This window comes from Centropristis striata, chromosome 5, assembly GCF_030273125.1.
Source record: "Centropristis striata isolate RG_2023a ecotype Rhode Island chromosome 5, C.striata_1.0, whole genome shotgun sequence".
Lineage (NCBI taxonomy): Eukaryota > Metazoa > Chordata > Actinopteri > Perciformes > Serranidae > Centropristis > Centropristis striata.
This window is the reverse complement of record NC_081521.1, coordinates 10,744,433-10,771,656: the sequence shown is the minus strand read 5'-3', so window position 1 is coordinate 10,771,656 and position 27,224 is coordinate 10,744,433. Positions and strand designations below refer to the sequence as shown.

Below are 27,224 nucleotides of genomic sequence, written 5' to 3'. Positions count from 1 at the left end.
ACTGTTACTGATTACTCAAAAATTGAAAAATGAACATCTCTGTTGAATATTTTCTCCACAGTACCTGAAAAAGAGAATACAAAATGTTTGAAAAGACAAGCCTTCTTGTGCAGCACTTAATCTATTTGATATTACAGTTTTTCTCAGTCGCTTTGGTGCATTTCTCACATTACTATTAACATTTGCACAACAGTTAATGCATTTCTCAAAACAATTAGTACAAACTGCAAAACCTAGTTGATAACCTGTAAAAGCGTGTCACTTGCTCTAAATGGATAGTTCATTCCTCAAAAGCAAGTATTCATGTCAATGAAAGTGTCATGAGCTACTTCACCCATATCCCTGTGCTCGCTCCCTCCGAACAAACACCTTCAATTTACTGTCTGTCCCACGCACTCGCCTTAAGACTCGGGGTGATGGAGCCTTTGAATCAATACCTCCCAAACTCTAGAACGCTCTGACTGCTCCCTTACGGTCTGCAGTATCTGTGGATTCTTTTAAATGTCAGATTAAGATATATCTGTTTAGATAGGCGTTTAGTTGACTATAAGGGTGTTTCCACTACAGTCCAATACCCGTAATGAGGCGGTTCTCACTCAGCGAAACGCCCCTAGTTTGAATATGAGCCGTCCTGAGCGGTCTTTTGACTGGACTTTTTTTGTCCCTGTAAAAGAGCAGGGCCGTTTTTGTCCCCTGAAACAAGCCTGGGTGCTGATTGGATAGATCGCTATGCAGGATGTGACGTAGTACTCGACGCCACAACAACATGCAACATTTGTAAAAGCTGGCCAAGCACTGTCACCAAGTTAGCAACTTTGTTGCCATATTTAGGGACTGGTGACAAATCCAGCAACTTTTTCTGGTGTTATTGGAGACTTTTGGAGACTCGTTCTTACTCTTCTTAACGAGCCGCCGGCCCCTGCGGTCAGTTCTCCTGCAGCAGTCTCTCCCAGCTGCAGTAACAGAGCCGGAGGGGATGTTAACCCCTTAGCATCCAGTCTGCATGCTAATAGGCTATCAGTTAGCTCTGTAGCAGTACATTGTGTATGTGCCTGCTGCTGCAGGAGGTGTTCACTTAGCGATCTCTGTTTGTTTACAACAAGCAGCGGACACTCTGTGCACAGTTAGCGATGCCGGTAATTAGCCATGCTGCTTTGTTTATTATCAGGGGCAGACGTTGTGCACAGTTAGCGACGGCGGCCACAGTTGTGTGTTTAATCCGTTGCGTATGTGATCACGGTCAAAACTATCGCTAAGCAATTACGCAACGATCGAAAAACCATACGTCACCTCCGGAGTCTAGTAAATCCCTCTGGGGCCTTTTTGTAATGGAGACGAGTGGACATTTGAGAGGGCGTGGCCTTTCCTGGTGGCCACTCTTCCCCCTAAAGGAAACACGGCTATTATGTACCTGGTCAACTAGACGTCCAGGCTTTAATTATGTTTTCCTGGTGTGTTTTTTTGTGTTTGCCTGTATGTTGTCGTACGCCCTTGTGAAGCACTTTGTGGCGTTTTGCCTGTGAAAAGTGCTTTAGAAATAAAATATTCTGACTAAATTTACTTACTTAGTTAGTAAGACTTGTTTAACCTGGTGACTCAGCAGAGGCTCTGGCACAAGGGAAGGCAGCATGCATTTATGATGAATAATGCAGTATTGTATTTCACTGGAGTTGTACCTTGTATGATTGACCGTGACAAATAAATTGATGGATTGATTGATAACATAAACATTGCATGCATATGGAATTGCCTGTGATCCGTCTGTTGAGAACAGGAAGAAATATCTGACAACGTATCAAAACAAAAAACCCCAAACAGAAAACAAATATTTGGGGCTGATGTCATCCTATCCAAATAAACTAGAACACATCTGCAATGTTTAAGTTTCAAACTGTGAAATGGTCTATACTGCAGTTTTTCACCACAGACACCAGACAGCTCCCCTACACTGAGAAATACAAAAAGCCTGAAACAGACATTCACTTTTATGTAAAAGTCCCACAGACAAGCTTTTTTAAAAGTGATTGATGTCTATATTTCATATGTATCAGCCTTTTTCTTTTACACCTAGAACATTTTTCCATTTTCCTGTTATTATATTTCTCAAGAACTGTGAAATAGATTGAATGTATTTTCCTAGAACTCCCATTTCATTAAACCCTACTTGAGCATAAATTAAAAAATAATGAATGTTAAATAATACTGAAGTAGGCTTACGCCATTTATTATTTATACCTCAATGAATGAAAGCATAGAGCTCTCACAAATGTAGAATAGCATATTTTCTCCTGTATGCTGCACATAATAGACTAAGAGCTGTGTATACATGAGACACATGAGTTTGAATCATAATGCAAAACGCATAGAGATGATATGTCAGTGCTTCACCTGCTTGACGACACTGCCGTGGTTGGTGCTGTAGGTGATTCTGTGTCCGGGGACGTCCATGGCTCCGGGGACCCAGCTCACCCTCAGCATACTGTGGGTGACCATCGGGAACTGAACACTCACTGGTGATGGGAGAGGGACTGCAGGGACGGAGGGGAAAAGAAGATAAATGTGATGAAAGACAAATGATTAGTTTATTGAACTGATTTTTTTCAGCACAAATGAGAAATTACTGTTCAAGAGATGTTGAAAAAAGAGAGAGAAGAGGAAGAAGTGAGAGAGAAAAGTTGCAATTTACATTCATGTCCATCCAAACCAAGGTTATTATAGTTAACGAAAACTAATGAAATAACGAAAACTTGATTTGAAAAAACATTTTCGTTAACTGAAATAAAAATAAAAGACGAGAGTTTTTTTTAAAAACGATAACTAACTGAAACTGTATTATGTCGTTACAAAACTAACTAAAACTAACTAAAACTAACTAAAATTATAGTGAAAATGTCCTTTGTTTTCGTCTTTGTCAACTTTTTTCATACATAAACCTTTTTGGTTGATATTAAATCTATTTCATATATTTGGTTTTATGACTTAATAAACTTATTAGGACAGAGATGGATCAGACAAAGGAAATAAAGGAAACATTTATTGTGACTTTTTTTGAATCTCGCACCCAACAAATAGCCCATTACCAAAAAACTAAAACTAACACTAAAACTAAGCATTTTCCCAAAAAATAAAAACTAATTAAAACTAGCAAACACACTCTAAAAACTGCTAAAAACTAACTGAATTTGAAAACAAAAATTGACAACGAAATTAAAACTAAAAATAATGAAAAATCCAAAACTATTATAACCTTCATCCAAACTCTTTTATATCCAGACAGTAAACAATGCTTCAATTATGGATGTTGCAGCAAAGAAGGTACATCATTTGACCACCTGTTTTACTCAGTTATGGCATTAAATAATGGCCAGGAAAGTGTTTTGCAGAGGATTATCATGTCACAGTGAAGTTGATCTTTTGGATACAAAATGCCCTCACTTCACCATTTTATCCTATTAAACATTTTTATTAGAAAAAAATCTGATAATTTTTGTATGGATTACCATAGACTTTCATCCCTTTCTTCCCTTCTTTTGCCCATTTTGGTACAAGAAGGCAATTAAAGCCCACCTTTACCTGGAATAACTCAAAGTTAACAATTTGAAGCAGTTGTTTATGTGTAAAATGTGAAATATGTAAATACAAATCAATGAAGAAATCTTTCCTTACTTTCTTATTGCCACTTCAAACTTTCATTGCATGTTCATTACATAATGTATTTACAATGTATTTATACTTGTTTTATATTTCAGTCAATCCTTTATTTACACCTTTATCATTTTCATGGTGATAGTTATTACAATAAAAGGTATTATAATAATATAATATAATATAATATAATATAATATAATATAATATAATATAATATAATATAATAGATCTAAATAAAATAATGGTTATCGTTATTGATGATGATGATTATTATTAATAGTGTTATTACTTTCATTATTATTATTATAAAAAGGTATAATTAAATATAAGGTTTGGTTTGTTATCAATACTCTACCTTTGTATTTTTATGTTGTTGTTTTTTTAAGTACATTTTTATTTATATATTTTTGTTTGTTTGTGTCTGAATGTGTTTGAATGTTTGAAACACACAATATTTATGTTTGAACAATGTATGTGCATTGTAAAATGTACTGTTGTAGAAAATCTTTAAAGAAAACACTTGACGAACAGATAGTATCGAATCACAGCCTTGTGCGGGATTTAATTGGCAGATAGTAAAAACATATGAAACATTGCATCTAATGGTCAGAACAACAACTGAGAGACAACGCCTCTCAGAAACTCATTTCACTTCAATTCGTGCGTCATTGTTTCTTTGTAACTAAGGTTTTACTGTCCTGTACTTTCCTGTTATGACAATCATTTGATATGTGAGTACACCTGGGAGTTTCTGTTCTTATTTTAATGTTATCGTATCATCCAGATCATCCGCTCAGGATGCGCTATGCTGACTTTCATCCAACAGGTTTTCCTTTCCCATGAGTTTAATATTTCACCTGTGTGCTTAGGTCACATTTCAATGTGGATTCATCTACGGATTTATCCTACAGTACTTTCTGCTTTCTGCTCTTTAAAAAAAGAAATGACAAAATTCCATCCAGAAGTTATATAGATTTTCTGTCCAGGACTAAGTGTGATATCCCATTTATGAGAATGGGACGAATGTGAGGTCACATCGACAACTGCCCTCCAAAATGTAATCATTACATCCTTTAATGTAAATAATAATAAGTAAGTAATAACATTTGTGCCTAGTTGGACTAAATTCCCTCAAGGCATTCCTGAGATATCACCATAATGAGAATGGGATGGATGGAGTTAAAGGGGATAGAGAAGGGGAAGGAAAAAAGTAAAGAAAAAGGGATGGGAATGTTTGGGTAACGTCTTACATGTGGTGGCTACAGCAGTGACAGGGTCACTGGGGTCCTCATCATACAGAGCATACAGAGTGACCGAGTAGTCTGTTGCTGGCAGTAACCCTCCCAGCTCCACCACTGTCTGCTCTGCACTGAATTTCTCCTGCAGCAATATAAAAACACAATGTCAACTTTTGTTTATATACAAGTCAGGCGGCAACCTCCGGGTCTGAGCAGGGAGGCAAACCAGGAAGTGCCTTAAGCTGCATTCTACCAAAAATTCCAGCAGGGGGTGCTGACGGCGGCTGCAAAAACATTTCTGTCCATTCATTTCAATACGAAATGAGAAAACTTCTCACTTGATTTATTATTTATGTTCTCAATCGCTAGTAAAAAATCTTCTTCAAGACAATTTGATGTTAATAGTGTAAATAATGGCCCCATTTAGAAGAAAATAGAAGATAAAGAATCGTATGATTTGGGGCATGGCTACCTTTGACAGGTCACTAAGAAGGCGAGCCGTCATCAGGAGAGAAGCAGAACAATGCGTATCCACGGCAACGTGTCAATAAAGTTGTATAAAATGTTATATGCATATAAAAAACACCCTCCACCCCACCCACCTTCACAATGATGTCTGCTTCTTTTTGCATTTCCTTTATGTGATTTTAAGAGAAGAATGAAGTGGTCACCCTTAACAGATCACGACTGGACAAACATCTTAGGCGTGTTTCCATTGAGTACTTTTTGGAAAGCGAGAGTGTTTTGGCTCCGCCCACTAGTTAGTTCCTCTCGGCCTCTGTTCCCATACAGGTACTTTTGTAGCGGCTAACCAATGGAGCCCGGATGTGACAACGCGGCAAGCAGTGTTGCCAACTATATTTAGTGACTATTTAGACCCCTCTTTTTTTTAAAAAGTGACTAACGACAAATCTAGTGACTTTTTCTGGTGTTATTGGAGACTTTTGGAGACTTGTTACTCTTCTTAACGAGTAGCAGGCACCGTTTCAAAGCACTCAAAAGCGGCCCAGTCCTCCTGCAGCAGTCTCTCCCAGCTGCAGTCAGCAGAGCAGGAGATATTAACCCCTCAGCGTCCAGTTTGTACCAGTCTGCAAATGAATCACGCATGCGCGAAATCGTCGCTCAGTAGCGGCTCAGAATATCACCTACCAGAGGCAGGTACTTTCTGAGCCGCTAGCTGGTAATCTTGGGCGGATCGTCTCTCCCAAGCCACACCAGGCGGCAATCTCCGTGCCTGAGCATGAAGGCCACCAGGAAGTGCATAAAGCCTGCAATTCACTGAAAATTCCAGTAGGGGGTGCTAAGTTTGGCTGCAAAAGAAATCTGCCCATTCATTTCAGTGCTAAATTTGAAAACTTCTCACTTGATTTATTACCTCAGAAAAAAATTTCAGGGACAACATTATGGCCTCAATCGCTAGTAAAAAATCTTCAAGACAATTTGATGTCAATAGTTCTAATAATGGCCCCATTTAGAAGAAAATAGAAGATAAAGAATCGTATGATTTGGGGTGTGGCTACCTTTGATTGACAGGTCACTGACGAGGCGAGCCGTCACCAGGAGAGAAGCAGAGCAATGCGTATCCACGGCAACATGTCAACAAAGTTATATATAACGTTATATAGATAGAAAAGAGGACGTTTAGCGGTTTGGTCTCATAACTTTTCACACTGTATTTTCACTTAATGACAGTTTATTTGAACGTTTTGTTCAGTAAAAATGTCTTGTTCAGTGTTTGGTTGGACTAACAGACACTCCAAGGAGTCGCTGCTCAGTTTTCTGAGGTAAGAAAGATACATTTTGTTTTTGTTTTTTTGCTAGCCAAAACTAACATCCCAGTTAATGCTCCAATTAATGCTAACATGAATTAGCAGCAGCTTCTCTCAGTCAGGTTGAGGTGTAGAGAGGCTGTAGTCAGTGATCAGATCCCTCGCGCTCTGCCACAGTCCAAATATGGTCTGCTCCGCGTTTCGGAAACAAGATGGCGACGCAAGATGGCGACGAGTATAACGCTGAACTCGAGGCTTCCAACGGGCAGTCCACAAACCAATGGGTGACGTCACGGTGACTACGTCCATTATTTATATACAGTCTATGAGCCACACCCATAGCGGCTCACAAGATGGAAAAGTACCTAATGGAAACACGCCTTTTGTCCCAAACCATCATCTGTTCCTTTCATTCTCCTCCCCCCACACACACTCACGGCACAGGAGATCACAGGAGAACAGGAGATCCACCTCTCACCTCCTTGGCGTCATCAGGCTCTCCGTGGCTGAGTGCAGAGTACAGGATCATGTACTGTGTTGCACCGGGCGCCGCGCCCCAACTCACTCGCAGCGTGCTGTAAGACGAAGGAGTCACCTCCAAGTTGGCAGGCATGGCCAGAGGCACTGAGAGAAGGAGATAGGAAGAGACAGCGGAAGGAAGAAAAGATGAGGAGAAGTAGAGAGAAGTCACAAGGGCTTTGTTTTATACACCAATGATTTTACGGAAACACTTTACAATAACCAACTAAGTGATGTTTACAGATGGTTTATAAACCAATTATTAACCATTTACAAAGTGCTATACATATTTAATCTTTGAATGTATTCAATCAATTTCTTAAAGGTATTAGGTCTTGTCTGGCAACCAACAATGCTTTTCTCCGTAGAGGAGGTGTGGTTTACGATCCTCTGGAGCCGTTTATTGGGCGCTTAGAATGAAATCAAAAGCGTCTGTAGGTAGCTCTTAGCCAATCAGATCAGTTATACCAGATGACGTAGTAGAGCAACAGAAATGGATGTTTGTTGTGTGTGTGTCTGTGAGAGAGTGTTGCTCGCTGCTTTGCTTCTCCAGTTCTCGCTTTCTGCAAGATTTATTTTCACACTTTATTCCCCCTCATGTCATTCAGCCACACACATCCACTGATTTTATGGGCAATAAACAAGCTGCTGCGGGTCTCTGGGGGCTCCGCTGTCCCCCGGCTCATAGCCAGATCACCGGCGAGACCGCCGGCTCGTAGCGCTGCACTACCGGTGATCTCGCTACGAGCCGGGGGACAGCGGAGCCGCCGAGAGACCTTTCGCCTTTCAACTTTCGCTCTAAACTATTTAAAACACCATGTACAGCTAAAGAGAGTTTCGCGTCTGCAGCAGCCATGTTGGATCTATAAGAAAACTACAAGCTTCCAAGTGCCGAGTAGTACGCGTCATCGTCTTGCCGTCCCTCCCCGCTCTGTGATTGGATCCCTAAGACAGGGCTAAGAAACGGCCCTGGTTGCCAGACCGGTGTTAAAATGTTATAATGAGTGCAACTAAAACTATTAATAAACTATTAATTGTAATTTAATTGTTTGTTAATGGTAAAGTAACTATAAACTTATATTAAAATACCATCTATTTTTCATTTATAAATTATTTAGTTAGTTAAACATTAATAAATTATGTATTTACCATTCTAAATGGCCTATATACGGTTTATAAATGATGATTAAACATTAATAAACTATCTGTTTACCATTTATAAATGATGGTTATTGTAAAGTGTTACCGATTTTACAAACAATTCTGTGATTTACTGATGACTGGAGACTCTTTAGATACCTTATTCTTTAATTAAAACCCCTCTATTATAATTGATATTTTCTTAACAAATAAATTAAATACACGGTTGCCCATAAAGTTGGAATCATTTTGTTTTCAAATACAATTGTCTGTTAATTGTGGTTTCTTTTTCATATATACACTGATATACACTTTATCTGTCAAGAATAAATCACCTGTTCACAATCATTTCATGGAAAGAGGTCAAAAACATTTTACTCCAACTTTATGAACGACCAAGTAATATATGGCTTTTTCAGAATTGCAGATAATAGAAGTGGGTTCGGTGTCATGCTCTGCTTCCATCAATATACTGCACTACATGGAAAAAATCTATAAAATCTACTCATGGGCACAATACAGACTGTTGTAAGTAGTGTCATGAGAACTTACAATTTGGTACCAAGCTGTTGCCAAGCGGCAACCCCCCCTGGACAAGTGAAACCAATACACAAGTGCCTTTGACCTACATTTTATCCAATGGCCAGCAATGAATGACACCACCACCACTAAAAAAAAAAGAACTCTTTCTTTCTTACCCTACTTCTGACTTGAGTGATTACCTTAGAAAACATTCTCATAATTATTTTATCATTAGTTTCAGGTCTTCTTCAACACATATTATTTTGTAAATTCTAGCAGCAGGGTATGCTTTTTGGTTCAGCTAGCATGTGATTGACTGGTCGCTACTATGGTGCACTGTGTGTTTTCGTATTTGAACTTTGACCCTTTCACCTCGAGAGTTTACCACACTGAAGGACGTAATACGGCCAAAAAGAGGATTTTTTTCCCCCTTAAGTCAGCTTTATTAGCAAAGTGCACCGTTACAAATAACAACAAGATCGAAATAGACATATTACAGAAATACACAGCGACAGGGTTTAAAGAAATAAAAGTACTTATAGTATACTCAGACTCAGAAGTTAGGTGAATATTTTACATTTGGAGCACAGACTTAAAGTTTCCTCAGCTTTTTGGTTGAAGGAGGTAAACAATGTTTTAAAGTAAGTTTTAATCCCAAATATAGAGGAATTTCTCAGAGTCAGAAAGTGAAACGCTGACGTCCAACAGCTGCAACACAACAAACTGGTTTTGTTTGGCAGCATAAAAAGTGAAAAGGAAGGAAATCATGAGCTGAGAGTAGACGTGAGATCTGATCGTATCCTCCGCTCACGTCCAAACTGATAAATGCCGAGCCTTGCATAGAAATGATCGTACAGCCACTTTACGCTCACTTTCTGGCGTACGCTCATTTGATAAATGAGGGCCATTGTGTTTTCACTTCAAGGTCAACTGTCACATTTTGCTCCCTTAAAAATGTCTTGTTCAGTGTTCTGTTGGACTAAAACAGAATTTAACAAGTTGGCTGTTTATTTAGCAGAACGAGTGTCCCTTGCTAATCAAGTTAGCTAGCTATGGCTAGCATAAGGCGATAGTGTAGCATCATTCTGGCTCGTGATCAAAGCATGGCTTCAAAGCAGTAGTCCACAAACCAATGGGTGACATCACGGTGACAATGTCCACTATTATTATACAGTCAATGGTTGACATCCACACCAAGAACAATAACTAAATTGAACAATAACAGAAATTTATCCAACCTAAGTGAATGGATTCCACACCTAAAATATGACGAGCGATGGACTCATCCCTTTCAGAGAGATCTGATGAACAACAGCCTGCAATAGATGTTTGTTCAGCCTAACAGTGTTGAAACAGAGCAGCTAATATTGGCACAGGAGCAACAAGTTGGTCGATTGCCAAATCATCACTGCACTTGTTTTCTTTGCTGCACCGGGTGAAAAAAAGGAGACAGCTAAATTTAGATTTACGGGTTTAAACAAGGTTATATGAATTCTGGATTACCGCCAGAGTTTATTGTCATCCAGCTATTTCATTCTGTCTCTAGAGGCAGGGAGGAAGAACACAATAGGATTTATTGTTTTGGGTTTTTTTTGTACTATGGTATCGAGAATCATAGAATTTCACTAGTATTGGTATGGTACACATAGTGTTTCCCCTAGGTTTACAGCTTTGGGGGTGGGGCCACATATTTTCCGACGTGCATGCCCCCCTGGGAAAAAATATGGTAAATTAATTAAAATGCTTCGGTCTTGTGCACTTTGAGAGCTAAATGAGAGCAAACACCTCATATAACATTTCACAGTCAGGAGATACCGTGATATAGAATCTTTGTTATCCTACTTGTTACGGTGCTGCTGTTAGCTGGCTTGCCCCCCGCATACTTTTTTTTCTCCATAAAAAGCCCAAATTTAGTGGCCTCTTGCAGATTCTAATGCCACTATCCATCATATACACTGATTTTAATCATTACATATTTTAATTCATTATTGTAAAGAAGAATAAAGGTTCTTTTATGTTTTATTTAAGGCATCTTATTTTGACAGTCTTCTTGTTAATTCTGTGGTGAATTCTGTTAACACACCGTACTCTTATTTTGAAAGCAGCGTGTGTTTAGCAACAGGAAGTAATTCAGATAGTTAGGCACAGTTTAACCTTTTGTGATTAAAACAACTTTAATTGTCAGCTAATGCTAACCGAAGCAGTATGCAACATAACGTATGTGTTTGGATCAGTCACAGCCTTTCTAATGATGAACCCTCTTTCCTTTTGTTCACCCTTCCCTGATTACTTATCATCTAAAACACTTTCTCTTGTCAGTCTTTTCAGTATTGGGATATTGAGACTCTAAAAGGGATACATGTGACATGTGACTGATAAACAAACAGATAAATCCCTTAAAATGTGATTTGTAGTGATGTCAGTCTTACATGTAGTGACAGTTCCTCTGAGTGCCAGGCCAACATTATCTTCATACACAGGGAAGATGGACACATGGTACAGAGTCTGAGAGGAGAGGCCTTCCAGCAGCACAGTGGACTCTGAGCCAGCCAACACCACCTAGAGACGAAGCATCACTTACAGTCAGACACAAACATGCATTGTAATAGTCTGTAAAATATATGTGTTAAGTGCTATTTGCACTGGATTGATTATGTGATTTAGAGATTATCCAGCTTTGCACACCTCTGGTATTCTCTCAGGCAGCCTCATGAGCTGCTCATCTGGATGGTTTTCAGTTAACAGGTGTGCCTTGTCAAGTATTCATTTGTGGAATTTCTTGCCTTCTTAATGTGTTTGAGACCATCAAAGCAAAAGGTTAAAGGCTACTGTGAAGAATCTAAAATATATTTAAAAAAACAATTTTTTGTTTACTACATAATTCCATATGTGTTGTTTTATAGTTTTGATGTTGTTGAATATTAATCTACAAGGTGTTTCCAAACTTTTGACTGGTGCTGGTACTGTACATGGTTAGGGGCGGCTGTGGCTCAGTTGGTAGATCGGGAGGTCGGTGGTTCGATCCCTGACCATGGCAGCCTACATGTCCAAGTATCCTTGAGCAAGATACTGAACCCCAAATTGCTCCCGATGCTGCGTTCATCGGTGTGTGAATGAATTCCCAATGGTGGCAGGTGGCACCAGTGTGCCCTGGTAGCCTCGGCCACCAGTATGAATGTGTGTGTGAACAGGTGAATGAGCGCAGTGTGTAGTGTGAAGCGCTTTGGATAAAAGCGCTAAATAAGTGCACTTTATTTACCATTTTACCATATGGTGGCTTATATAACCATGCTTATTTCTCAAAACTAATGTCCATCCATCCATTAACCTTCACTGCTTATATGAACTCAGGTTGCAGGGGGCTGGAGCCGATTCCAGCTGACATTATCTCATTTCTCTTATTTTATGCCTCCTCGCTTGACCCGGTAGTTCTTCTGGTGGATCCTCTTGCTGTGAGCAAGAGTGCTAACCAATGCACCACTGCTTATATAGCTCTTTTAGCTCTGGCTCCTAGCTATTTAACAGAATTATTAACTCCATATGAGCCGACCCTCGTCCTCAGATCCTCGGGTCCTTCTGACCGTTCCAACATCTAAACTAAAAACCAAAGGTGAGCAGGCTTTCTCCACCAGAGACCCTGGAGACTCTGGAAGGAGCTGCCCGAGGAGATAAGGAGCTCAGAGTCACTAACTTTTTCTAAATCATTTCTTAAAACCCACTTTTATAGACTTGCTTTTATGTAATGCTCTCTATCTTACCACTCCTTTTTACTTCTTCACTTTCTACTTTTTTCCTCCTTTTCCCTTTTATTTTCTGTGTATGTGAGAATGTCTTGTGATTGCTCCTGCTCTGTCTCTTATTGTTTTTCTTTTAATGTAAGAATTGTTTTTAGCCTTATGGCATCATTCTCTCTGTAATTAACTGCTCTCTGTCCAAGCACTTTGTAAACTGCTGTTTTTAAAAGGTGCTATATAAATAAAGTTATTATTATTATTATTATTATTATCAAACCTCATGTGATGAATAAGGATATTTATGTGAGGTGAGGTTGCGTTCTGACCTCCTGTGGACTCTGACCCTCTGCGCTGTGGTACACCACTCTGTATTGTTGGACTGGCTTTGCAGGATTGGTCCAGTGAAGCTTCACTTCTCTGGAGCCCAGCTGAGAGAAGCGGAGATCAGTGGGGCTGGGGTAGGAGAGCGCTGGGTCTGCTGTGGGCCCCGGCTCCATTCCTGGAGACACAGCAACAAGTTATCAGACCATTAGACCAGAGGCTCCCAAACTGCACCCCCCTTCTATGTCCCAACCGGGTTGACGCACCCCCAATCCCCCACACCTTCAAAAAAACAAAAATGCAATAAGCTTTTTTAAAACCATATTAAAGGTGACTTGTTTAATCAAGCTCAAATGACCAGAACAGACATATAATTAAATAATCACCATCACAACAATGAGCTCTCGCAACAGTTTCAATATAATGCAACAAAGTTAGGCGCAAACTTCCACTTTTAAGAGCAAAGAGGATGATGACAGGCTCAGGATCAGAGGCAGAAAGCACATAAGTTTGGGAAAATGTTACAATATTTTGAGCCACGTTGAACAAAAATTGCAGCAAGTTTAAATGAGCGTGGAGCTAAACAACCCGTCATCATAACACAGGCTGGAAAAATGGAAGAAGATAACTTCTTCTACGCTTCATTTTAAGATGAAGTGCATTTTGAATAACCTGCATGCTCACAAGCCCCAGGTGCAGCTCGGTCAGATATCAATCATATCTGTGGAAACATTGGTATGGGTGCCTTTTAAAACTCTCATGAATAAGAGTATGTTTGTACAGTACAGGCCAAAAGTTTGGACACACCCATCTCATTCAATGCGTTTTTCTTTATTTTCATGACTATTTACATTGTAGATTCTCACTGAAGGCATCAAAACTATGAATGAACACATATGGAATTATGTACTTAACAAAAAAAGTGTGAAATAACTGAAAACATGTCTTCTTTTTTAGATTCCTCAAAGTAGCCACCCTTTGCTTACTAGAATATAAGACATGTTTTCAGTTATTTCACACTTTTTTGTTAAGTACATAATTCCACATGTGTTCATTAATAGTTTTGATGAATCACAATGTCAATAGTCATGAAAATAAAGGAAACGCATTGAATGAGAAGGTGTGTCCAAACTTTTGGCCTGTACTGTATGTGTTTATGTACCTGTTGTTTTTATGTTGTATGTCTTGCTATTGGGTCTAGAGCCTGTAATAAAGTTAATATATTTATTAATTAATATTACAGTTTTTGATTTTACATTTTACAAAGGAGATGTATTTACACTTCTTTATTGTGTGTGGGGAAAAAAATGTAATTGTGTAATTATCAGACCGCCATTACATTTTTCATCTCGCGCACCCCCTAGCGCAGTAGTTCTCAACCTTTTTGAGTCGCGACCCCCACTTTAACATGCATGTTGTCTGCGACCCCCGCTCACTGAACACAATCTCACATGCACAGTTCAGATCACCCAAAAAAGAAACAAAATGACCAAAAAAAGGAAACAAAATGACCAAAAAAAGAAACAAAACTACCAAAAAAAGACATGAAATTACCAAAAAAGGAAACAAAATGACCAAAAAGACACAAATTGACCAACAAAAATGATAAAAAGACACAAAATGACCAAAAAAGGCACAAAACAACCAAAAAAAGACACAAAATGACTAAAAAAAGACACAAAATGACCAAAAAAAGGAAACAAAATGACCAAAAAAGACACAAAATGACCAAAAAAGACACAAAATGACTTAAAAAAACACAGAATTACCAAAAACAGACATTAGATGACTAAAACACATTAACACATGAACACTTCCAAAATGATTTGGCGACCCCCAGAAATCATCTCGCGACCCCAATTCAAATCCTTGAGTTAGACCATAACAAGATATTCATAATTTAGAAATGTGGCAAGAAAAGACAAATAGAGAGACAGATGGATAGGTTACGTTTTGAGATGCCGCGGTCCTCGATCCTCCCACACAGGATGTGGACCAGTCGAGCCACCAGTTTGCTGAGCAGAGGGAAGTCGTTGACGTTGTAGACGTTCAGATCCACCGGCTCCGACGCCACTTGTCTCAACTCCGCCTCATCGGCATTCTTTACTCCTGCAAAATACAAGATATAAAATGGTTCAACCCCCTTTAGAAAAAAATGCATAACAGTGACATAATAACAGATCTACTTATGCATCTATCTATAGAAAATTATTATTATTATAGACAGATGAGTCCCAGTTAATATACAATATGTTAACAAGTTGTTAGGTACAATATAATAAAGCTGCCATTCACTTCTGAAATGGCAACATTTTTTAAAATGTTTTTTTTCTAGATAGTTATTTTTTCTAATATTTAAACTTGGACCATGTTATTACATAACTCATTAATTTCATATATACACATACATTGCAGCTTAATGATTTCAGCGTGGACTGTCTTTTTATCACTGGTGTTACGCCTTTATCAATATTAATTGATATATTATTAAATATCATTTATTTATTTGAATCAAGGTTGTCAAAAGTGTGATTGCGTTCACATACAGGTACCGGTACATCTAAAAAAAATTAGAATATCATGAAAAAGTTCAATATTTTTTGTCAATCATTTCAGAAAGTGAAACTCATACATTTTATAGATTCATTACACATAGAGTAAAATATTTCAAGCCTGTTTTTCTTGTAATTTTGATGATTCTGGCCTAGAGATAATGAAAACACAAAACTCAGTGTCTCAGAAAATGAGAATATTGTGGAAAAAGTTCAATTTTGGTGTCCACAGCTGGTATTTTGTGTCTTTGTTGGTAAATTTATGTCTCTTTTTGGGTAATTTTTGCATCTATTTTCTTTGTTATGTTATGTCTCTTTTGGTAATTTTATGTCTGTTTTGGTCATTTTTGTGTCTTTTTTGCATCTATTTTTAGTCATTTTTGTTTCCTTTTTGGTCATTTTGTGTCTTTTTTTTACACAGGCACATCTAAAAAAAAATATGCTGCTATAAAAGCAACATGGTGCTGTAGGCTGATCTCCTCCATGCCACCAAGTATTAATGCACTAGTTCATGATTCAAAAGGAGCCCAACCAACTATTGATGGATAGAAATGAACAGACTTTTCAGAAGACTGACATTTGTGTTTAAAATATCCTTTTTTTTATTGACTTTATGTAATATTCTAATTTTCTGAGACACTGAGTTTTGTATTTTCATTATCTCTAAGCCAGAATCATCAAAATGACAAGAAAAACAGGCTTGAACTTTTTCACTCTATGTGTAATGAATCTATATAATATTTCACTTTCTGAAATAATTGACAAAAAATATTGAACTTTTTCATGATATTCTAATTTTTTGAGATGTACCTGTATTTTGCAGCTAATATTTATAACCCACTTTTCTCCTCATATGGATATGGCAGTATCAGGGAGATGGATAAAGTCATAATGATATATGTTGACATATTAAATATGACAACTGAATGGCATCAACATGTTTCTTTTTAGTCTCTCTAGTCCATTCTAGCAACAAATACTAAGGGGGGCAGGACTTTTGGTTGCACTTCTCTCAAGTCCCAAGCTGAATAAACAGAGCAAGTCAAATTCTTTTTACAGTTTAATGGTAAGCAGAAATGCTGGGGACGGATGTGACAAGATGAAAAAAATAATGCCCAAGGAAATGGCTAAAAGTTAAAGTATCTATTCTCAGTGGCGGTTCTACACAGGGGCCTCCAGGGGCCACTGCCCCTGTGAAGAAGCCTTTGGCCCCTGCTGTGGCCCCTGTGTCAAATTAATAATGAAATGATCAATTTAAAATGATGAATGACGGAACAATTCTTACCTATTTTTTGTTCAAAGAATATCTCATTGTGCACAAAAGGAACCAAAAATGTGTACATTGTGTAGTTAAATAAAAGCAATAAAAGCTTGTGTATATTTAAAAAAAAGATCATTCTGACTGTACTGCACTTTCAAAAAAAAAAAAAAAAGTAATTGTGCATAAAGATGAAAAATATCACTGTCGTACAAAAATAACTGTTGTTGTTGGTAAGTCTCATTGTTTCAATCAGTGTATTTGTATCTTCCAAATATACTTAAATGAGATTTTTAAATAAGCTAAAATAAAGGTTTTGAATGCTTAAATATCATCTTTGCAGTTTTTGAATATGCCCCTCTGGTAAAACACTGGCCCCTTCTTGGCCCCCACAGTAAAATTGGTCTAGAACCGCCACTGTCTATTCTCAACATCATCTCTATTCTTTTCAGTCTCACCTACAGCGATGATCTCCACACCGGCGTTCTTCAGACGGTTTGCCGCAGCAATGGCATCATCCTGAGATTTCCCATCAGTCAGCAACACCAGAAAAAATGGCGTGTTTTCCCTCGCGCCTGCCTCAGCCCGCATGTTCTCCTCCATGACATGGAGCAGAGCCTGGCCTGGGAGCAGTGGAGGAAGAAGTATTCACATCTCTTAATCTCTTAATCTCAGTAAAAGTACTAATACCTCAATGTGAAATTACTCCACTACAAGTAAAAGTCCTGAAGTAAAAGTAGAAAAGTGTCAGCATCAAAATGTACTTAAAGTATCACAAGTAAAAGCACTTGTTAGGCAGAATGAACCAATCCAATCCACTTTTTTGATTGATTGATTGATTGATTGATTGATTGATTGATTGATTGATTGATTGATTGATTGATTGATTGATTGTCTTTATTTCGAACATGCAAGCAAATAAAAAAACCAAAACAAGTTTAAATATTAATAGATGAATAAATAAAAAACAAAACAAAAAAGCAAAAAAAAAAATTGAGAAGTCAGACACTTTCTGCAAGCTCGAAAGGGAGTAGGAAGAAGTAAAAAAACGTATTGAGTCCTACCCCTTAACAGGTCTCTATATCTATATACTTATATATATGAATAATCAATATAGTCACATACAAATATTATAAACAATTATATATATATATACATATATACTATAAACAATTTATAGCACAATTTTAGCAAAGTGCTGCACAAACAATAAATAGATAACACCAATACAAAAAGATGTAGTAAACAATAGAACAGTAAAATGCAATAAGATAAAATAAATAAAAAAATGGGATAAAAATGAATAAAATAAAATGTAAAATGTACTGCCCGCACAAAATAAAATATGCATGTATACAAATAAAAGCAAAAAATCATAAAATCAACATAAAATCAACACTCAGTATCAAAGGTGCAAATGGTGAAGAGTGTTTACCTGTAAATGTGTTTCCTCCTTTATATCTGAAATTCCTGACTGCCTCCAGCAGCTGGTCTTTAGTGGTGAAGTTGTTGAGCTGCCACTCTGTGCGGGGGTCACCGCTGTACTGCGTCAAACCTGGGACAAAAACACATCATTGAACAAGTTTTTATGAGAACGTTGTTTTTTTTTTTGGTTGCTGATTTAGGAAAATGTGGCTGCTGACAACAGGATGCTACTAATCCCCACCGGGAGCGAGACATGAGTGATGCGTATACGTTCTATCTTGCAATCTACACGGACTGCATTTGTCATCGGGTTTACACTTTCACACAAATATTCCACTGTGTGTGTGTTTTGAACTTATTCACTGCTTGTTAATTGATCAATCAAGGCTCCTGGTCTGTCTGTGAGCACTCTGCAGCTGGCTGACTGAATTTACTTATTTACTGCACTGCAAAAAAGGTGTGTGGAGGGCTAAAAACAAGATAAAAACAGTAAATCTGAGGGAAATGATCTTGCTGCATGGACAGATAATTTCACTTGACAAGATTTCTTAAATTAAGATTATAAAATCCAGAAATAAGCATGTTGAACGCTTAAAATAAGAAATTAACTCAAGCTAAATAACTCATTAACTAACCCTAACCTTCAAAACAAGATAAATTAAAGCTCCAAGCAGCGTTGAACTGGCCCGAGCAGAGTGACCTGACAATTATTTGTTTCTTACCAAGATAAAAAAAACTTTAGATATAGAAGTGTTAGATAATTTATCTTGTTTTAACAGTTAATTTCTTCTTTTAAGCGTTCAACATGCTTATTTCTAGATTTAACAATCTTAATTTAAGAAATCTTGTCAAGTTAAATTATCTGTCCATTTGTATACATTGATTGATTGATTGATTGATTGATTGATTGATTGATTTTATTTCTCCACCCACTGTAGCGAGTGAGGGGAATCTGCATGTAGTGAAACAGGAACACAGGCAATCAGTGAACGTAGATGCCGTTAATGCATTTAAAACACATATACAGCGGGATATCTGTGTGATTTAGCTGTCTATGCAGAAAATGCTTCACTAGATGCACCAAAAATAGACTTGATGCGTAGAAAAACACTTCTAAAAACACATCCAGTGAGCATTATAGTTGGCTGCTACAGTGCCTTACAAACTCCTTAATGCCTGTTTTATCTTGTGATTTTATTTTTGCTTTATTTCAGAGAAATAATGATATAAAAATTGCAGTAACTACAAAATCCAACTCAAAACCAAAGCAGTAAGTTAATTTACCACGGTCTGATTTGACTGTGATTTGGTGCAGCCTTGTATTTCTTCATTGTGTTGAATAGTGAAGACAAGAATAGAAATTATAAGTTTATTAAGTTAAGTTTATTTAATAGGGAAATTATTATCTAGATAGTGATTAAGTAAAAAGTAAGATAGAATTATATCAAGACTAAAATATAACATTACTTTATAATATTAAGTCTAAAATACACAAATCTTTGAATAGAGTTGTTAGACACTTTTAAATACATTTATAACAAAATCAATTTGACAATGTTTAATCACTGAAAAAAAAAAAAGCTGAAAGAAGACAACAACATTGTAGTTACTGCACTCACAATGCAAAACCAGAGTGCAGTAACTACAGTTTTGGGGTCAAAGGTCAAATAAATCGTCATGATTTTTTAGTATAAAAATGACATCATCAATACATGTAGAAATAAGTGTCATATCACTTATCTACCTATAACTCATTTGGCTGGTCAGTTAAAAAAAAACGTTTAAAAACTTTAAAGCAGTTTTTCTCAGTTGCATAGTTACTGCAGTTAGACCAGAGGTGTCAAACTCTGGCCCGCGGGCCAAATTTGGCCCGCAGTATAATTATATTTGGCCCGCAAGGAAATACCAAATGACAACCAGAGCTGGCCCGCCGGTATTATACAGCGCAAATAATACTACAAATCCCAGAATGCTCTGCTGGTGTTTTGGCTTGAACACAGTAGATCAGTGTGTAGCAAACTGGGCAACAATTAAAGTTGTCTTTATGCACTTTTTCTTGCTAGTCCAAGGCTTGAATGGTTGCACATTCATTGAAGGATATTATTATTAGTCATTTGGTTTATTATTGTTATTTTATTCTTACATTTATTTTTAGCCTGTGGAAAAAGATTACTGTTAAATTTAAATTTAAAGAAGGCCGCATATAAAATAAAGGGACACACGATTTTTATTTAAATTTTATCTAAGAAATGAATGCCATTGATGTGTTTGTTTGTTTTATTTGATATTCGATTTTGCATGTTTGCAATATTAAGTTATATCAAGCTTTGCTTGTTCCATTTCGTTTGAACTTGTTTAGGTCAATTTTTTCAATAAATATCAATGTTGGCCTGCGACTTTGTCCAAGTTTTAAATTTTGGCCCACTGTGTATTTGAGTTTGACACCCCTGAGTTAGACTTTGCAGGGCAGTACGGTACTGGTCAGTAGTTGCTTGGAGGTTGCTATGGTGATCTGGGATGTTACTAGATAATAATAATAATAATGATAGTAATAATAGGTGGTTGCTAGGGTGTTCTAGGTGGTTGCTTTGGTGTTGTTTTCTGCAAGGTGATCAGTGCAGTTGCTAGGGGTTTATCGATGTGTGTTAGTTGAATAGATATCCAGAAGATGGCGTTCACACATAGCAGTACACAGAGCACACGTTACACAGATTATAAGGTCTGAATATAAACCCGAAACAAAAAACCCCCAAATAATAACACTGGTAAATTTGCATGAACCTGAACTGATTCAAGGTCCGGCAGGGATTTTAAGAAATTCCGAACTCGGCTTATCATGCCCAGTCAGGTTCATGCAGGATCTCATTTTTCCAGAGAATCCACCAGACTAACTGAATTTCCCCTCGGGGATAAATAAAGTAATTTTAATTTGATTTGATTGATTTGATTTGAAACAAGGCTTTAGTCTGAAACCTCTAAAACACGCAGTATAAATCATGACAAAGATACAGGAAACCCACTGTGCACTGCAAAAAAGGGGTGTCTAGGAAATGATCTTGCTGCATGGACAGATAATTTAATTTGACAACATTTCTTATATTAAGATTGTTAAATCTAGAAATAAGCACGTTGAACACTTAAAATAAGAAATTAACCCGTAAAACAAGATAAATTATCTAACACTTCCAAATCTAAAGTTTTTCTTATCTTGGTAAGAAACAAATGTTTTGCAGGTCACTCTGCTCGGGCCTGTTCATCGCTGCTTGCAGCTTTAATTTGATCTCTTTTGTACAATTTTTGTCTTTTTTGGTCATTTTGTGACCAAAAGAAGATGTAAAATGACACAAAATGACCACAAAAAAGACACAAAATGACAAAAAAGACACATAAAAAAAATAAAGCAAAAAAGACACAAAAAAGACCAAAAAAGACACAAAAAGACAAAAAAGACACAAAATACAAAACTTTTATACAAAAGACGTATAAATGACCAAAAAAGACATAAAAAGACAAAAAAGACCAATAGAAAGGACATCAAAGATGTGAAATCGCCAAAAAAAAGACACAAAAAGTTTTTTTATCTTGTTAAGAAACAAATAATCATCAGGTCACTCTGCTCGGGCCAGTTCATCGCTGCTGGCAGCAGTGATGAACTGGCCCGAACAGTAATTTATCTGGTTTTAAGAGTTAATTTCTTATTTTAAGTGTACAACATGCTTATTTATAAATAATCTATCCATGCAGCAAGATCATTTCCCTCAGATTTAGTGTTTTTATCTTGTTTTAAGACACACCTTTTTTGCAGTGTGTGCACAACATGAATAGCAGCCACAGGGCTGAGGGACGGCTCCACCACCTGATCCTCACCGATCTGAATGTAGTCCGGCCCGATGTGGAACGGTGTCATCAAGCCCTCCAAGAAGTCTCGGACACGTCTGAAGTTGGTGCGTCCGATGCTCCAGGAGCCGTCCACCAACAGCATGATGTCCGCCGCCGCATCGCTGTCACACTCGAATGGTTTCCTTGGAGACATTCCTTAAAGGGGACATATTATGGTCATTTTCAAGTTCACAGTTGTATTTTGGGAATTTTGTATTTCTCTCATACTGCCTGTCTGAATATATCTGTATGAACCTGGTCTCACAGGAATCCGTGAAATAGCCACGGATTCGCTTAACTCAAAATCCGTGGAATAGCCACGGAATCACTCAAATTTCCATGAAACTGACACGGATTTCGCTACAATGCAAGTTAATATTTTTTCCTATTGGTTTGTTAAAAAAAAAAAATATTGGGCCTCATTCACGAACCGTTCTTAAGAACATATTTTCATGTTTTTTAAGCGATATATAGCGTTAGCCCGCTAGCCCGTATCAATCACATTGCAGTTAAACAAATCAAATAAATTATGATACATGTTTTAGTTGGTCTCTCTCAACGGCACCGAGATGGTGTTGGTCTTGCTAGCCCGCTAACGCTAGCACGCTATCAATCGCCGGCTAACGATAGCATGTTCAGTCGTGTGCATCACTTTTAAGTGTCCTCTGGAAACACTTCTGTTGTGTTGTGGTCTATTTGCAGTGCGCTTTCTAAATGCTGCGCTTGTGTTGTCAAATTGATGAAGATGTTTCCTCAGTTTGCTTGTCTTTTGTGTATTTGCAGGTGTTTTCTTAGGTTGCAGCGGTGTGAGCTCTCAGGGCCACCGTAGTTTTTCCTTTGATATATCATCCATCTGAGTGAGAACATGAGTTATGCATGCTTTTAAATTGTGAAACAGATGGCTCTATGCATTGAGGCAGACATATGTCAGGTGTAGGTGTTAAAATGTACATGAATAGATATTATGTGCACAAGTGTCGACATGGTGCATACAAGAACACAAGTGAGTTTCCATGTGTGTGAATGTGTGGGTGTGTTCTCTTGGATCATGAGGGAGTGAGAGCTCACATACGCCCAGCAGGCGGACGAGATGGCCTGTCATTATCCTTTCCTTTACCTGTCCCTCCCTTGTCTAAACACTGTCATCACATCTCAAACGGACACTTACTGCTCTAAAACCTTGTTCCTTAAATCATAAGAAGAGCCAAAGATGATAGCGGCCAACTCCCTTTAAGCTAACACACTGAAAGGTCTTACTCAGTTCCATCATGCATGGGTTAATCGAAATAACAAATGCTTCTAAAAGATGCTGTGGTGTCAAATTTACCACCCCTCTGAGTGAGAAGAGTGGATTAAAAAAACCAAGTCGAAGTTCCTTTTAGTTTTCTTTATTGTCAATCAATCGGAACACTGCCTAAATACAGCGGAGACAGAACTTTGTCAGTTTGAGGCTGCTGAATGAAAGGTGTCCTGAGTCCTATGAAGCCCTCAGTTCGTCTGACTCTCTGTCTGTGTGTAAGATCATTTAATTCAAATGTTACAGCCCATGCATGTGTACGTTTTCCCGGACACGAGCACGCTGCTAAGCCTACTTTTTAACCTTAAAAGGATACAACCTATATCTGTTTATATTCAATGTTCCAATGCATTTACTGTCTGACAATTCCCAGATATTAATGGTCATTAAACTGGTTGGAACCAGTTTCTACCTGAAGACTGGCTGTTCTGAACAAAGGTTCATGCAGAGGCCTTTTAACACAGCAGAACTTTTAGTATTAGAGTAATGTAAATCTGTAGCAGAAAATACACTACAATGCCCTTCAGATGAGAGTTTTGTGAACACTCGGCAGCAGAGGTTACCTGTGACTGGCTGGGTAGGAAAGGGGCTTTTCCTGGGTTTCTCCTCGGCTGCTCTGCCCTGCGTCGTCCCCTGCTCCTCCTTATTCTCCACCTTAGATCGATCCCGCTCCTTTTCTTTCTTCCTCTTCCTCTTCTCTTTGCTGTTTTTCTCTGGGGCCTCATCAGGGAGCTGAGAGGGGGTCTCTATTGCCGGGGGCTCTGGAGGAGAGAGCACATGGGTGGGGTTACAGTAAGATAAGCAAAGACCCACTGAGGCTTTACTTGACAGGAAATCTACTGTTGACTTTAGATCCATCTAACTTCAAAAGGAAAAGTGAGAAAACATGATTTCCATGTAAACACAGAAACATTCTTGTTTTATGATTTATCAAATCAACTTTATTTATAGAGCCCTTTAAGACAGCGTTAGCTGATACAAAGTGCTGTACATGGCAGGACAGACCAACAATAAAAACAAAACAAGCAAAAACAACTAAAACAAAGCGAGTCTCATGCTGGGTAAAAAAAAACAATAAATAAAAGTGGGTTTTAAAATGAATCTCAATTTTAAAATTAGTCTTAATTTTAAAATTAATCCTAATTTTAAAAAACCACAAAGAACAAATAAAAACAAATAAAAACAGAACAAAGGCTCATGTTGAGTTAAAAGCCAGTGAATAAAAATGGGTTTTAGGATTCCTTTTAAAAGGAATTTATCTTCCGACCCTGCTAACCTGAAGCCTACCTTCCATCGGCGTCCAGCTTTTGTTTCCTGTCACACCTACTGTTGCTGGGCTGTCATTACTGTGTGTGTCTCAGAGTGCTTTGGTGTGGCCGTGTATACTGTACTTACTGTACATGTGTGTAATGGCTTGCTTGTACATGTGTGTCGGCAACATTTCCGTACCTTGCCCCCTCTTGGGGAAAAAAGTGTTTTAATGACAGAGGCCATAAAAGATCAGAGCAGAGAGATCAAGTCCTGTTGGAGGTTTTAATGTACCATACAACAGACTGAAACAGTGGGTGGGTTTTTCTGGGACAGCCCTGGAGTGGTTCTCATCCTATCCGTCAAACAGAAAAAAAGGTTTCTGTGATATCCTTAGAGGAGAAAAATGTCTGTGTCAAGAAAAATGATATATCAGCCCTCTATGGTAGGCATTATGATGCCAGTTATGGAAAAATGTTTGGAGTGGGTTTTTTTTTGCTTAAAATAGACTCAATAAACATAATCTGAAGAATTATTTTTTTTTGCCTGTTGCCATGTGTGGAAATTAAAAGCAATTAAGACATGTAAATTAGTAGATTATGGCCTACAGGGTGTAGGAATAGCCTGAACTTTACTTTACTGCAACCAACATCAAATAGCTCTTTGTTAAATTGTAAAGATCAAAACAAAATTATACATTTTTGAATGGTATGCTTTTGAACATTTTATAAATACATAAACACACACTACCAATATCTCATGCTACATGCTGATTCCACAATGCTTCATTGTTCCCTCGAGGCAACACAGCAATTTTCCATAATGGTACGTTGTTGCCTCGAGGCAACAGTTGCATTTTAGCAAGTTTCCATTATTCAATTAGAAAATAAATGCATTAAACTATCAAAAATGAAGTTCTACAAACCTATCAGTAGGAATACATTTTTTCCTGATAGAAAAGGGCCATGAAATTACGTTTTGAGAGCTTTTTTTGGCGCAAAATGCCTTTGGAAAAGTCTGGAAAAAAAGTGTTTCAATATGGCCTCCTGGAGGTCATGTGACAAATTAAAGCATTACTAGTGATTCCCTATACTCTTCCCTCTTTTTTTAAAGTATTGCGTCATTCAAAAACATGCATTGTAGAAATTTGACAGGCCAAAAATGGGTATGTTGCCTGAGGGCAACACCGTACCATAGATCGTTAAAAAAAAAATTCCACTCTCCCTGAGTTAAATCGTTAAACCAACATTAAATTATTAAAACACTAAGGCCTAAGGATGCGCAATATCACATGCGTTTTTTGGCTCAGCATTTCTGCAAAAAGGTGAAATAAATTAATCCTCTAAACTTCTAATGATTATTTCAATTGATCTATAATCGTCTTACTTAAATTGTGCCGGTATATATTACAAATGTCTGCAAACAGCCTCTACCATTGCTAGAAGAGACACATGGCAGCTGTATTGTTTTAGGCCTAAGGATGCACAATATCAAATGTGTTTTTTGGCTCAGCATTTCTGCAAAGAATTTCATCATGCACCCTTACAGACACTGCACTAGAGCTTTTAAATCTGCACACCTGAAATATTGTAAAGACTTTTTCCCTGACATGAAGCTGTAGCTCAGTGAGGAACTCTGCAATCAGGCTTCTATACCTCAAACAAAAATAATCTTGTCATCCAGGATTTCAGATTCTTTGCATTTGTTACCATCTGCTTTTAGAATCCATTTAAAAATCTTTCTCAGTTCATACAAAGCTTTACCAAGCGTCAGTAGATCACTGAACTTTGAACTTATTGTCCCAAAAGACCTCTTAGATGTGCTAGGTTAGGCATTTTAGCTGTTCAGCAGCTTCCAGTCTGCTGGCACTGTGTCAGCCTTTACACCATGACTCACTACACCTTCTTATTGACTCACCTTGTCTGAGCACTAGACTTATTTGTTCGCATAATGCGGCTTTGACATGTTGCCACTTGATTTCGTTCATTTTCCCTCGTTTTGTTCATGTGCCAGATTTATAGGCCTGATTATCTAATCAGATTTATATTTTTTTTCTACAGCGATTGTTACCTCATGCTTTTTGGCTCGGTTGGTTTGTCTGATCGGTTTTACAGCAGGATTATGGAAAAATCTGAAACTTGGTGGAAGGGTGAAGCATGGGCCAAGGATGAACCCATTACATTTTTGGAGCAGATCTGAATCACGGGGAAGAAAAACAAGTGTTGTAGTGTTGTTTTGCACTTTGAGCTCAATGCTCAAAGTGCTGTAAAAGAAAAAATACAATCTTTACTATCAATATTATTATAAAATATTAACACAGATAATGTAATAAGTAGGGCCGGGACTCAATTAAAAAAAAATTGAATTAATTAGAGGTAATTAATTAATCGAAATTAATCGCATTTTAATCGGACATTAATATTTGATCTGAGAACAGTAAGAAGTAATTTTATTCACATGGATTTTTAGTATACCATTGAATAATGACTGAATACATAAGCTTAAGCAACAAAAATATTGTTTATTTTTGTTCAAGTCCAACAGACCAGTGCAATTTTTGCCATTAAGTGTAGCAATAGCATATTTAGAAATATAGTACATTTCAGAAATTCAGGTGATATGTGAATTCCTTGTTGCATAGCAACACAACCATGCTCTTATGGACGCTTCCATC

General features: G+C 37.6%; 1 protein-coding gene across 1 annotated transcript in view; it reads right to left on the bottom strand.

The window, feature by feature from the left end:
- Window positions 1-27,224, bottom strand: part of LOC131971363 (collagen alpha-1(XX) chain) — an 81,974-nt gene that overhangs the window by 29,569 nt on the left and 25,181 nt on the right. Inside the window, exons 6-15 of the mRNA XM_059332784.1 lie at window positions 23,866-24,063; window positions 21,994-22,161; window positions 18,137-18,256; window positions 17,160-17,324; window positions 14,842-15,000; window positions 12,897-13,069; window positions 11,266-11,395; window positions 7,134-7,279; window positions 4,899-5,028; window positions 2,389-2,528 (exon numbers count right to left, since the gene is read on the bottom strand). Coding sequence (XP_059188767.1) covers window positions 2,389-2,528; window positions 4,899-5,028; window positions 7,134-7,279; window positions 11,266-11,395; window positions 12,897-13,069; window positions 14,842-15,000; window positions 17,160-17,324; window positions 18,137-18,256; window positions 21,994-22,161; window positions 23,866-24,063 — 1,529 coding nt within the window. The remainder of the gene's footprint in view (window positions 1-2,388; window positions 2,529-4,898; window positions 5,029-7,133; window positions 7,280-11,265; window positions 11,396-12,896; window positions 13,070-14,841; window positions 15,001-17,159; window positions 17,325-18,136; window positions 18,257-21,993; window positions 22,162-23,865; window positions 24,064-27,224) is intronic.